Genomic DNA, 15075 nt, shown 5'->3' on the forward strand with positions numbered 1-15075 from the left:
TAACGTTGAAATATGCCCAACCAAATATGTATAACCTCTGAATGAGTTGTACTAGGCTGGCTATGTTTAATTTGCTATATTAAACCGCTGTTCAACTTTGGTATCTAAAATACCATGGATATGTGGAAGTACTGTAAGTCCCAACCACTTAATTACTAAGGTACCTAGAATCCTTGATTATCTCAAATTTTGCAATTAGTCCCATCAAGTTCAAGATGCTGATAATTTGCTGTTTGTTAAATGTTTTTAATAAACCAGTTACATACTAGTATAAAATACATATAAACCAAAGGCACTTGCTACATATTTTTTAAGAAATGATATATAATTCAATATTTACATTTTTTCATATTTTTTTTACAGTGTGTTAGTGCAAAATATTGCAAATGTCAGAAAATGTGACAATTAAGTTTATGTAGCAAAAAGTTGTTTTTGAACAATTTTTTTCGGAAAAAAAAAAAATTCGGACCGAAAGTACTTGGGGTTGAATAGACCTGAATGGAACGTCTTTTACCCAATTCATATGTAATGACACTTCCTATTGGTCAATATCTCGGTAAATAATCCAATGACATATCCTCTTGTAAAACGTTATTGTGTCCGAACATCAACATGTCGAGGAGGATGACATCGAACGAGAAGAATTAGGTCAATTTCTTAATCGATTGAATTTTAGAATACTCAGAATGTTTCAGCGATCAAAAGGATGGATCCCCGGTCTTTTGTCAAAGCCGAAGAATCCACACTCCTTGGAACATTTGAAGTGAGTAATGGTTATATTATCAATTTCTATTGTGGGTATAATCAAATATCGTGATGTCGTATGTACATCACTTATCATCATCTTTGATATCATCAAGTTACAAAACGTCGTCACGTTTATGTGCGTATTTCACCTCTTAACCCCACTGAACTTTTCACCAGCATTGTGTATCTTGTGAATTCATGAGATTTGTATTTGTTTATTTGAAAATGAGCCTATTAAATGTCAGATGTACAGTACATGTACGTTTGTCAACATGCAATTATATTAATTCTTACAAAGTCGACCAGTCATGTAGTTAATCATCAGCATTCGAAATATCAAACCAATTAATTTCAATTCAATCTAACTCTCATGAGATAACGTCACACTTGCACACCCTCTAGAAACAATTGCCACTGCATTCTTGATTAATATGTTCAACAGAAATCAATATTTTATGTGATAATGTGCATGCTTCTCGACCTTTATCAGGTAAATAAAACGCATCATGTCCATGATACACAGTTTTATTAAGACCAAATGTTCACAAGATTATATTGATTTTTTAACCAACTGAGCAATGAATTATGAAAATGGATGCCCAATAACTGCCATGCATACTGTGATTACCTTGAAAATGATATTTGTATTCACAAACAGATCATATTTTTTGGTAGAAGATCAATAACGTCTATGAAAAGTAAATGCCTAATCTACATGTAAACAAGGCAAAGACTTAGCATGTGACAGCTCATCACATTTCTTTGCATAGCATAATACATGTCAATAATATACAAAAACATGTACATGTAGATTTACCAATGATAAAATGTCTAATGTTGGCACCTATTATGCATATTGATGAGTAATATTCATTCTTATTTAAAACATTACATTTTTTTCTAGATTTATTTAAGCAGATACATAATATGACTGAATGTGATGCATTGTATCCATGTACAAAGCATGTCTTCTCTCTTAATAGATATCTCCATAGTTTGCTCTGCAAGAATCAAACTGTGACTGAGGCTAACAGGAGTCTGTTGGTGGAAACCCTAAGATCCATCTCAGAAATCCTCATCTGGGGAGACCAAAATGACAGCAGTGTGTTTGAGTGAGTAGTGTACAAAAAATATTGTATACAAAATCCACTCCATGCATATTTTTATTTTTGAATAAGTAGTTATGGTACTCTCTTGAACGTTATGAAACCAAATTTCCACTGACATATTTGTATGAACCAGAGGTACATGTACTTCTTATGAGTAAATCAAAAAAACTTGCAACAAACAATTTGCCTTAATTGTAAAAAGTACCGTAATATTTCAATCTGTCTTCCTTTAATTTTCAAAACCACATGTACCAGTATTTTATTCATTACATTGCAGATCTATCATTTATGATGCCCACCAAAACAATTTCATTAAGATTTATTTGTAATTATTTTTTCCCAGTTTTTTCTTGGAGAAGAACATGCTGTCATTTTTCTTGAGATATCTACAACAGAAGTCTGGCCGCTTTATATGTGTACAGTTGCTACAGACACTCAACATATTATTTGAAAATATCAGGAATGAGACCTCACTTTGTAAGTCCAGATGTTCTAGCAGATCTTTCCTTACTGTATTGTTTTAAAATTGTTGCATCTATATTTTTAATAATGTCTATTTGAAATCATTTGGTGAAACAAATATCAAATCATTAGATGATCATGTACTTATGTGAACATGATATGGAAAAGTTTTGTTTATAACTTGTTTACTGCTTGAAATGTAAATTTACCTTGTCATGATTCATCTCTCTCTCTCTCTCTCTCTCTCTCTCTCTCTCTCTCTCTCTCTCTCTCTCTCTCTCTCTCATGATTTTTGACATTGATATGTAAATTCAATAAACATTTACATTCTCTCTCTCTCTCTCTCTCTCTCTCTCTCTCTCTCTCTCTCTCTCTCTCTCTCTCTCTCTCCCCTCTCTCTCTCTCTCTCTCTGTTTAATACTGCATTGTAACAGGATTTTTACCTTATTTACAGATTACCTGTTGTCAAACAATCACATCAACTCAATCATTGTCCACAAGTTTGATTTTTCAGATGAAGAGGTATGATCAAGATACAAAAATAAACATAATCTATTTCCTCAGAAATAAACAATTTCAAGTAATGATAAATTGCCTAGTTGACAGTATTAAATGCTGAAACTATGTTTACCAGTCTGCGTTTGTGTACCATATTGTTTCAATATGTGAGGAGGTATCTTTACTATGCAATTTATCAGCTGTTTTCATTTTTAGCTCACCTGAGCTGAAAGCTCAAGTGAGCTATTCTGATCACTTTTTGTCCGTCGTCCGTCCGTCCGTCCGTCCGTCCGTCTGTCCGTCCGTCTGTCCGTCTGTCTGTCCGTCTGTAAACTTTTCACATTTTGAACTTCTTCTCTAAAACCACTGCGCCAAATTGAACCAATTTTGGCTCAAAGCATTCTTATGGAAAGATGAATATAAATTGCAGAAATGAAAGAAAAATATTCATTGAGAGCGGAGAAAACCTCGAAACTGTAAAAAAGGGGGGGGGTGCATTTTAAAAAATCTTCTTCTCAAGAACTACTGATTGAAATTCAATGTAATTTAGCATGAATCATCCTTATGGGAAGAAAAATTTAAATTGCAAAAATGAAATGGTAATTCGGTTCCAAATTTGAGTTATAAACGAAAACGATAACGAAAAAACATACAGGGGGTTTAATCGGTTTATAAGTTCGGGTTCGTTATTCCAGATTCACATTCCATCTCGAAAACGAGGTTCTTTGTTCCAAGCGGCCATTTTCGACGCATTCTGGCAAAAGTTTGAAAAGATTGATTTGTTTGTTGTGGAAAAGTTCACGCGGAAAGGTAATGTTTGAAACTTGCAAGGTATATTGGTGCCGATCATTGTGTGAAGTAAATTGAGGTTGAATATTTCAATGCGTTGACATTTTCATTCGTGACGCGACGGTGGTTTTTAGTTTGTTTATTTTCATTGTGCTTTTGAACTTGGGGAAACCATCGCATGTATTTTATAATTTTTTCCTATTAAAACAAACATAAACTTCGGTAATTCAGGCAGCTGATTGTTTACCTGCGTAAAATGAGCAAAATCTGTTATATCAACAACATGTGAAAAGACGATTCATGCAATTGGTAAATCGGTATAATATCTGGGCAGTGGTGGATATATGCAATGTGTTACGTGAATATGCTAAGCATTTTCTAAAGTCTATTCAGTCTAAGCAGACATTGTTTTCGCTGAAGGGATATACGTTATTATATAGGTGTATGTATGATTTAAAAAATAAATTGTGCTCCGTCTTTGTTATTGTGCATTTTCTCTGTTTTTATTGTTTACAATTTTCTATTTACTATCAATAATTGAATCTCAAGTCTCAAGTTATTAGCAAGATATAGAGCTTTGCTCATAATTCTTTGATTGTACTTAGAGCTTAGGCCATGTTTTTGTTTGCTTACATTTTAAATACTGAATAGTAAAAACTAAGTTTAAAAATCTTAAGTTGAATTCATTAAACTCATGTAAACTAAAAACATGACTCAAACCACAGGCACCTGACGTTATACATTTTCCTCATAATAAAAATAAATACTCTTTATCTAATAATGTGCAAGGTAGACCGTACCCATCGCCACCATTTTTATTTCAAACTGTCATATCAGCTGGAAGTTCGGCTTGACTCATCTGGATAATAGTTTTGCAATCTTCTCCGTCTCCCGATCGGTCATCCAACATCTAAGCTTACAACTAATTTAACCAAAACGGTGCATTACAGCTGTCATTAATAACAATCACCCCTCAATCTGCATCTACTGCCTCGTATATACGATAAATGTCTAAAGGATGGGCGGAAGTTGACAACTGTATGTAAATGAGATTTCCCTCCACTGTGTTTTGTTTCAATATTTCAAAATATAACTTGTATGTTGATGGAATTTCAAAATTAACGCCTTTTGAAAATTCACTATAGTCTGTCCCAAGATATTTTTGCCGCATATTTTCTTAAATTATTCAATATTTATAAATACCTCTTGGTTCAGACGATGTTCATTCAATAGAATGAAAAAATCCCAAGATTTCCCCTTTGAAACGCCCCCTCTAGCTTGTCGGGTATCAGTACACGGCTAAAAATAAAAAGTCTACGAGGTTTTTCCATTGCCAAGGAGATGAAGACGCCCGGATGATAACGTTAAAAAATTGCGCGAGAGGTCCCGAGTATTTCCGAATGGAGAAAAGATGTCAACATTCCCCATTATAAATCTCCGTAGGAAATCTGTTTCAGTTCCTGTGAATTTTTACGAGGGAAAAATGATAATGTGTGAATGAAGTTATCTTGGGAATTTTCCCTTCCATCGATTTTAATTGCACTTCAGTCACAGGTATGTGTATTTTTATTAAAAATCGTTCAAATATGCAGCAAAAATATCTTGGGACAGACTATAGATGTATCGATGCTATATTTGAAAGGGATCAACAAAAAGATGCTGCCATTTTGTCAACTTCCGTCCACTGTTTAGCCTTTTGTCACAAATCTAAGGCAGTAGATGCAGATTGAAGGGCAATTTTTATTAATGACAGGTGTAATATAACGTCAGAAACCTGTAACTCAAACCTATCAAAATTGTGGGCTCTGTATTTTAAACCGGGTTTTCCAACGGAAAAATTCGGTTATTAAAATGGTGAAGCGGGCGGGTGGGCAAGCGGCTGCCAAAAGGGTACCCTCATTGTACGGATAACTCCTCCTACAGTTGTCAAGATAGGAAGTTGTTCTTTTGCAGATCAATTGTACATATATTAGAGGTGTGCATATTGCTAGGATTTTGATTACTGATAATTTATCAAAAAAATAACAGCTTTTGAACTTAGTCATTTTTTGGCAAAATATTGCATATAGGGTACCCTCATTGTACGGATAAGTCCTCCAACAGTTTTTAAGATAGGAAGTTGTTCTTTTGCAGATCAATTGTACATATATCAGAGGTGTGCATATTGGTAGGATTCTGATTTCTGATTATTTATATGAAAAAAAATACCAGCTTTTGAACTTAGTCTTTTTTGGCAAAATATTGCATATAGGGTACTCCATTTCCTTTGGAACGGGTTGACATGGATTATGGATACAGTTCACATAAAAGAAAACCTGGTTTGCTGTCACACGACATTGACAGCTTTTCACTTGTTCTTATGATTCTATGACTGATGGTGAAATTTTGGTTGATCATTAGAAATGTCTTGCCAAGCATTAAATACTTGTAATGTGCAGAAAAATAACACAGATGATATGTTACAGATAAATACTGTTTAGGGCCCTTCTAACCCAAAGAATTATCTGAAATCTACAACAATTTTGATAGTAATTTCTGATTTTCAGTTTTGAATTAACCGTTCGCCCAACCACCTGAGAATGAGATGCATAACTTTTGGCACGGGCGAACAAATTTGTTAGTACGAGCACCCGACTGGACGTGGATATTTTTTGAGCCATTTGTTTATAATACCGGGATCGGGGTTTAAAATTTTTTAAACTAATTCTTGTCACTCTATCACTTTCCTTTTATGGTCAATTAACAAGTAAACAGTCAATAAAAGCATTTAATTCAAGTACACAATGCATGACTTGTAATCATGATGGCGAAGTAGAGTCCCCATTTATGCTTGGAATAATATAGGGTAATCTCGTCAAGGCTGAAACATTTTGACGCTGGTACGTCTCTTCCGAATCACAGACTAGTGCGACATAGTGGTTTTGTAAAATTTGCCCCAACTTTGGCTGGTTGTTACGAAAGAAATACGCTGAATTACATCGACCGCCTGCTTCAACTTTTTACTTCGAACATTGTTCAGTTCCCTATCAGCATAAAATGTTGGTTTTCTGGTTCTGGTTAAATGGTTCAAATCTTATTTTAAGTTTTGTTCCTATAGAAATTCAGCTGCACATGTGGTTTTTCCATTATGAAGTGTTTCATATTAATGCGATAATTGATTATTGTTATATGTTACAATGCTAAATGAGACTTCATTAAAACATGCCTGAAATGGCCAGTATTTGAGCAGCAGCACACATAAAAATAAAGAAGACTTGAAATTATGAAAACTGTTCTTTTTTAGGAACTTGCATATTCATATCTATCTTTCAGTAAAATATCGTCCATTTTTGGCAATTAATGTACCTAGTTCTTTCACAACATTTAGTTTTAAAAAAATATGTTTGAATTTTTGGAAAGCTATATGATATGAACTTGTTTATTTTTCCATTCATATCCACATGCATTACACTTTCAAAAATGCTTTAGAGCTCCAGTTAAGGTCATATATACTCTTATAGATTCTGAACAGATGTATTTCAAAAATTTCGCTGAGATTAGAGGAGGAAAACAGAACGACAAGTTTATGATGGAACAAAATCTGAGCAGATTTTTGAATGGTTTACATGCAAATAAAAAAAAAACAAATGTCAATTTTTTTCTCCAAGCTGGTTAAAATTTAACAGAGTTGACAACTTGTACTAGCTGTCAGCCCCGAGTGTCTAGTTAATTTTTTGACGAGTTTGAAACACTGGTAATTTGCAAAAAAAATATAAACGATGTCTTTTGAACAGTTTCTTTAGTTCTGACACATTTTAATTATGATATCTAAAGTATCATTGTTCTTAAGAAAATATTGCAATGGAAAATCATCTTAGTTTGTAGCCATTTGTTTTTTGTTTTTTTAATAAAGATGAAAATAATTGGTGGTCCTAAGTACATTAGAGTAATTACTAACATGCTTGTCAATACATTATAGAGCTCTTTAACATATCATGTGACAATATTTTTCCCACTCCAGTGTATTTATCGATCAAGTGAGTTAGGTTACAAAAAGTCACAGAAGTTCATGCCAGGTAAACAACAATCATTTATAATGGTGGGGACCATTTGAATTATTGGCAATATGTGAGGTTGATTAGATCTTAACCTTGGGGTCATCCCCACCCCCAAGAAATAAGAAATGACCAAATATCTTGAAAATGGTTGAGGTCCTTACCCCTAAACTTTATATTTTCTTGTTTTTTGCGTCAAGAGGCATCAAATGGCATGCAAGTCATGGGCCCCGGGATAGTCCTGACCCCCCTCAAACAGGAAGTGCCCAAATATCTTGAAAATAGTTGAGATCACCTATCCTAAACCACATGTATTCTTGATCCTTATGTTTATTGGCAGCAAATGGTATGTAGGTCATGGGCCGCGGGGTAGGTCCTGACTTATCCTTTAAAAGGAAGTGCTCCAATATCTTAAAAACTGTTAAGATCCCCACCCCTAAATCATATATATATTCTTGTTCCTTGTGTTATGGGGCATCAAATGTTATGTAGGTCATTGGCCTTGGGGGTGGTCATGACTCTCTTTGAACAGGAAGTGCCCAAATATCTTTAAAACTGTAGAGATCCCTACCCCTAAACCATATATATTCTTGATCCTTGTGTTAAGGGGCATTAAATAGTATGTAGGTCATGGGCCAGGGGTTAGTCCTGACCCCCCTGGAACAGGAAGTTCCCAAATATTTTTAAAGCGATTGAAATTCCCACCCCTAAACCATATATATTCTTGATCCTTGTGTTAAGGGGCATCAAATGGTCTATGTAGGTCATGGGCCAGGGACAGTCCAGACCCCCCCTCAAACAGTATGTGCCCAAATATGTTGAAAAGGGTTGAGAACCCCAACCCTTAACCATGTATATTCTTGTTCCTTAGGTCATGTCGGTTCACCTGATAAACAGTAAATGACCCCTCATGAACCTCATAAATTTTCACAAAAAGAAATATTCAAGTATTAACTCTTTTTGTCTCTAAAGTTTGACCCATGTTGGTCATCCCTACCCCCAATAATAGCCTTGTTCGTTTAGGAGACTTTATAACCCCTCAAATTATAATTACATCTGGTATAATTTATTTTCACAGTTCAAACCCTTTACTATAAAATGGTCTTTGCATGACATTTCATGATCTTTATATATAAGGGTATTTTTTGTAGATGCCACGGCGGAAGTATTGGAGGATGAACAGGAAAGAGTTACAGACTGACATGACTGAGGAGACTGGCCTCGTTAAAAACAGTAAAACAATTTCTGACCTGGACTTGACTGATGAGACTGGCCTCGTTAAAAACAGTAAAACAATTTCTGACATTAAAATGACTGAGGAGACTGGCCTCGTGAAAAACAGTAAAACCAATGTTGACCCTGAGGAGCCTGGCCTCAGGTTAAAAAAAAACAGGAAAATAAAAAAACTTGTCAAATGAATTTGGACACTGAACTGGAAATGAATTTGCACAATGAACTTGAAATGAATTTGCACAATGAACTTGAAATGAATTTGCTCAATGAACTTTGTGAAATGAATTTGTGTCAAAACTCTGCTGAAATGAATTTGCAAAACAATGTGCAAAAAAATCTTACAAACAATGACTCTCTGACTAAAACTATTCAAAATCATTTGCAACCTTGTGAAGATAACCTGGTTTATCAAAGGAAATTAGTTTTTGGGTCATTTCATCAAGGAGATACAAGATTTTCATCATTTTCAAGGGGCAGTCAATGTACTTGCAATGCACTTACTATGTTGATCAAATGTTATGAAGGATTCTCATTCACAACTGAATTTTTAGATAGCACTTTAATAGCAGGAGACCAGGTGTATACAACAGTGGTCAAAAGTTTAATGCAAAAACAAATCTTTCATAACAAACTTCTCAACTTTGATGAATTACCAAGTAACTTAACTTTGGGAGAAAATCATCATGTCATTCACAAATTTGATACCATTTGGGGATTAGTTGTCTCAGGAGATCAAAATAGCCCTGTGAAATCATTGCATCAAGCATTAGATGAGGCATTCCAGATTTCTAGATATTTGCTAATTATGATAGGAGCAATTTGTTCGGGTGTATACAAAATGTCAAACACTGAATATTATTTCTTCGATTCTCATTCACATGACAATGACGGCATGTCTGCATGTGAGGGCAAATCTGTGTTGGTAATGAACAAGGGTCTTGATGATTTGGTGACATATTTGTACAACATGTACAACAGCATGCATATTGATTTTTCTATGCAGTTTGAAATCTTACCAATCTCAATTAGCACTTTGCATCACAGTTTTCCAGAGAGAGACCCATTGCAGAAAAAATTCTACAAAATGGATGATACCCCATCTATTACAAATGGTGAGAAGCAATGCAGAAAACGCTATATGAGAGAATACATGTCAAGAAAGAGAAAGAATGCACAATTTAAAACTGAAGAAAGATGCAAAGATGCTCTTGCCAAAAAATTGAAACGACAAAATCCTGAAGTGTTAGAGAATGAAAGGAAAAAGAACAAAACTGGAAGAAAATTGAAACGGCAATGTATTAATGTTCAGGTGAAGGAAAGAGAGATGGACAAAATTGCAAGAAAATTGAAAAGACAATGTATTGATATTAAAGAAAAGGAAAGAGAGATGGACAAAATTGCAAGAAAAGTTAAAAGACAAAATCCTGAAGCGTTAGAGAAAGAAAGAACACACAATACAGCTGGAAGAAAATTGAAGCGACAATGTATTGATGTTCAAGACAAGGAAAGAGAGATGGACAAAATTGCAAGGAAACTGAAAAGAAAAAATCCTGAAGTGTTAGAAAAGGAAAGAACACAAAATACAGCTGGAAGAAAATTTAAAAGACAATGTATCGATGTTAAAGAAAAGGAAAGAATACAAAATACAGCTGGAAGAAAATTGAAACGACAGTGTATTGATGTTCAAGACAAGGAAAGAGAGATGGACAAAATTGCAAGGAAACTGAAAAGACAAAATCCTCAAGTGTTAAAAAAGGAAAGAACACAAAATACAGCTGGAAGAAAATTGAAACGACAGTGTATCGATGTTAAAGAAAAGGAAAGAACACAAAATACAGCTGTAAGAAAATTGAAACGACAGTGTATCAATGTTAAAGAAAAGGAAAGAACACAAAATACAGCTGTAAGAAAATTGAAACGACAGTGTATCAATGTTAAAGAAAAGGAAAGAACACAAAATACAGCTGTAAGAAAATTGAAACGACAGTGTATCAATGTTAAAGAAAAGGAAAGAACACAAAATACAACTGGAAGAAAATTGAAACGACAAAATATTAATGTAAGAAATAAGGAGAATGAACGAGAGACAAAAGCCAGAAAATTGAAGAGAAAGAACCCAATTGTCCTTGAACAAGAAAGATTGAAAAAGCAAGCTAAACGAAGTATCATTTCATATCATGAAAATGAAAAATTTCATAATAGGGAACAGAAACAGAAAAAGAGAACAGATGTTGAATACTGTAACAAAGTAAATGAACGTCAAAGACAGCTTAGGTTTGGAGCAGGTATAGATGACTGTATCAAAAATTTTCATGAACAGATTAGGCATGGTCCCATTTTTGTATGTTCTTGTTGTCAGCAAACGTGGTTTAAAGAAAGTGTATTAAAAGTGGAGAACACAAAACTGGATGAAAGAATTAAAAACAAATACTTGACTAGTACTCTTTCTGTTCAAGATAAGGAGTGGATTTGCAATACTTGCTATTCATCGTTAAAAGAAAACAAAACTCCAAAGTTGTCTGTTTTTAATGGTATGACATGGCCACAAAAACCAATGGAATTAGATTTGTTCCCTTTAGAGGAAAGGCTTGTGTCTTTGAGAATTCCTTTCATGCAAATTAGAGAGTTACCAAGAGGTGGACAATATTCTGCCAGAGGAAATGTTGTGAATGTCCCAGTTGATATTCAGCCTACAATAAATAGCTTACCTAGAAAATTAGATGAAAATGTCACAATTCCCGTAAGATTGAAGAAAAAATTATCGTATCAAAAATGCGATTATCATGAAAATGTACGACCAGCAAAAGTACTGATAGCACTGCATTGGCTTATGAACCATAGTGAATTCTACAAGAACGCAAATATCAATGTTGATGACAACTGGTTTCAAGAAGTCACAACCTCGGCAAACGAAATTGTGCAAGAATTGGTTCAGACACAGTCAAGAAGGGACCAAAATACTGATTGTCTGGAGTCTGATAACGATGAATTTTGTGAAGTAGATGGAATTGGTAGAGATGGAAATTGTGATACGTTGCTAGATGATGCATCACGAGACATGAATCAGGTTTACACATTTGCCCCTGGTGAAGGACAACGTCCACTAAGCTTATATCAAGATCAGGCTGCTGAATATTTATCATTTCCTACAATCTTTTGTGGAAGGAAAAGATTAAATGATGAAGAAAGAGAACTGCGTGTTTCATATGCAGACATAGCTAAGTGGGAATTGAGAAGTTTTGATAGACGTGCAGCACAGTCTGTTCCAAACTTGTTTTTTAAGTTGAAAAAAATACAAATGAAGCAAGTTACTGACAAATGCAATTTAGCTTTGAGGAAATGTAAAACTAAGGGGAAAACATTCACAGCAACCGATGTGCAAAATCCTACACATGTCGATAGTCTTGTTAGACACAATGAGGGTTATTTTATCTTTAGACAGTTACGAAATTCACCTGCATATCTTGAAACTCGGAAAAAAGATGTATTTGCCATGATCAGACAGTTAGGTTTACCAACATGGTTCATGTCTCTGTCTGCTGCTGATACAAGATGGACTGATCTAATCAGAGCACTGGGCATTTTAAACAATGTAAAGGAATATACAGATGAAGAAATTGACAATATGTCATGGTTTCAAAAATCAAAAATGGTACAGAAAGATCCAATTACATGCACCAGATATTTTGACCATAGGTTTCGGGTGTTCCTGAATTCTGTTTTGAAAAGTGACCATCATCCAATCGGCAAAGTGAAAGACTATTTTTATAGAATTGAATTTCAACAGAGAGGATCACCCCATGTCCATATGGTTGTCTGGATTGAAAATGCCCCAAAATATCAAGAAAATGAAGAAAAAGAGATTTTGGATTTTGTAGATAATTACTTGAAATGTGAAAAGAATGAAGATGATGACTTGACAGAATTACAAGTACATAAACATTCTCAAACATGCAAAAAGGGAGGAAAAGATGTATGCAGATTTGGCTTTCCACTACCTCCTTTAGAAAAGTCTATGATTCTAGAACCTTTAGATGCTGATGTTGACAAGTACAGGAAAATGTACGATAAAATTCAGAAAAAGTTGAATGATATGTCGAAAAATGGCTGTGATTTATCATACAAGGAACTCCTAGATTCAGTCTTAGAAATATCTGAGGAAGATTACATCAAATGCATTAGGAGTTCATTGAGAGGTCCAAAGGTTTTTCTAAAAAGAAAGCCATGCGATATGAGAGTAAATTCTTACAACATTGTTGTTCTAGATGCTTGGAAAGCAAACATTGACATGCAATTTATCTTGGATCCATATGCCTGTGCAATGTATATTGTTTCATATATTAGTAAATCTCAAAGAGGAATGAGTGATTTACTGAACAGAGCTGCAAAAGAAGCTAGAGATGGAAATCTTGACATAAAAAGACAAGTGCGTCATATTGGAAACCATTTCCTCAATAGCGTGGAAGTTGGAGCACAAGAAGCTGCATATTTAGTGTTGCAAATGCCTCTAACAAAAGCATCAAGAGATGTTGTTTTTATCAACACAAGTCCTTCTGATGATAGAGTAATTCTCATCAAAACAGATGCTGAATTGGAAAAGTTGACACCAAATTCTACAGATGTTGAATGCAGTAATTTTATTAAAAGATACGCAAAACGACCTAAACAACTTGAAAACTGGTGTTTAGCTGACTATGTATCTCAACTTGATGTAGTGTTTCCAAAAGAAAGTGAAGAAACATTCGATCAAACAGAAATAAATGATGATGAAAATGATGAATCAGATGATGACTTTAATGAGAGTGATACACTTGTTACTCTAAAGAATGGCATTATCATCAGACGTCGCAAAGTACCTAGAGTGATTAGATATGTCCGGTTCAATCTAAAAACAGACCCTGAAAATTACTATAGAGAAAGGTTAATGTTGTTTTTGCCCTGGAGAGATGAATCAGTTGATCTGTTGTCTGGAACTGACACTTTTGAAAATTCATTTAGTCTTAGAAAGTCTTTTTTGGCTCATAAAATCAAGCAATATGAGTTTAATGCTGAAATGCTAGATGCAGCATTACAGATAGCAAATGATGAATTAACAGATGCTTTTGATGAATTAGCTCCTAATACTCAGCAAACAGAGGCAGAAGATGAAGCTGAAGGATCTTTTGAATCAGAAAAGTATGTCCAGTTTAACCCTGAGAGACCAGTTGAACAAAGAATATATGATATTGGAGCAGATGTTGGTATCCCATCAAGACAAATTACAGAGGAAAGTTCTGTGAGACTGCCAGAGGATCAATATTTGAAATTGGTGGAAAGTTTAAATGTGAAGCAAAGGGAATTTTTCAATCATGTCATGCAATGGGTCAAAATGGAAAAAGAGCCAATGTATTCTTTTTTTATCTGGAGGTGCTGGTGTTGGCAAATCTGTTTTGATAAGAGCACTTTATCAAGCTTTGCACCGATATCTATGTTCAACTGAAGGTGAAAACCCAGATGATGTTAGAATACTTCTTTGTGCGTACACAGGAAAAGCAGCATATAACATTGGAGGGTCAACCATAGCGTCCGCTTTTCATCAAAAAATTAATCAAAGCCAACAAAGTTTACACTGCGATGAATTGAATACTTTTCGTACCAAATACAGAAACCTGAAAATAATCATAATTGATGAAATATCAATGGTAGGCAATAGGTCTTTGGCTCTGATTGACAGTCGTTTGCAACTTCTTACAGGCATCAAAAAGCCATTTGGTGGTATTAGTATCTTAGCAGTTGGTGATTTTTTTCAACTCAAACCTGTGATGGACAGCTGGATCTTTCAGGATTTAAAATGTAATGCCCAAGCCCTTGCAAGCAATCTGTGGAGGGAACACTTTTGTGTATTTGAATTGGATGAAATAATGAGACAAAAAGATGATATTGAATTTGCCCAACTGCTTAATCGCCTTCGTTATAATGAATTAACACCAGAAGACAAGAATGTAATTCAGAGATGCATGATAACAGAAACAAATGAAAATTATCCAAACCATGCTCCACATCTCTTTACTCAGAACTCTAAAGTAGATGAATACAACAATCAGTTGATTGAGAGACTTGAAGGAGAAAAGGTCATGGTGAAATCAGTTGATACTGTTATCAAAGATTACTCAAAGGAAGTGAAACAAAAGCTTCTCAGGTCTTTAGTAAATGAGGATGATGTT

At 34.5% G+C, this 15075-nt stretch overlaps 1 protein-coding gene across 2 annotated transcripts in view; it reads left to right on the forward strand.

Moving 5' to 3' along the window:
* Window positions 1-573: 573 nt before the first annotated feature.
* LOC105340335 (protein CLEC16A) overlaps window positions 574-15075 on the forward strand; it is a 65946-nt gene continuing 51444 nt past the window's right edge. For both annotated transcript variants that reach the window (XM_034457546.2, XM_066065711.1), the window contains exons 1-4: window positions 574-763; window positions 1731-1859; window positions 2200-2333; window positions 2773-2840. In XM_034457546.2, the coding sequence (XP_034313437.2) occupies window positions 687-763; window positions 1731-1859; window positions 2200-2333; window positions 2773-2840 (408 nt within the window). In that variant the 5' untranslated portion in view covers window positions 574-686. The remainder of the gene's footprint in view (window positions 764-1730; window positions 1860-2199; window positions 2334-2772; window positions 2841-15075) is intronic.

This window comes from Magallana gigas, chromosome 7 (genome assembly GCF_963853765.1).
Source record: "Magallana gigas chromosome 7, xbMagGiga1.1, whole genome shotgun sequence".
NCBI lineage: Eukaryota > Metazoa > Mollusca > Bivalvia > Ostreida > Ostreidae > Magallana > Magallana gigas.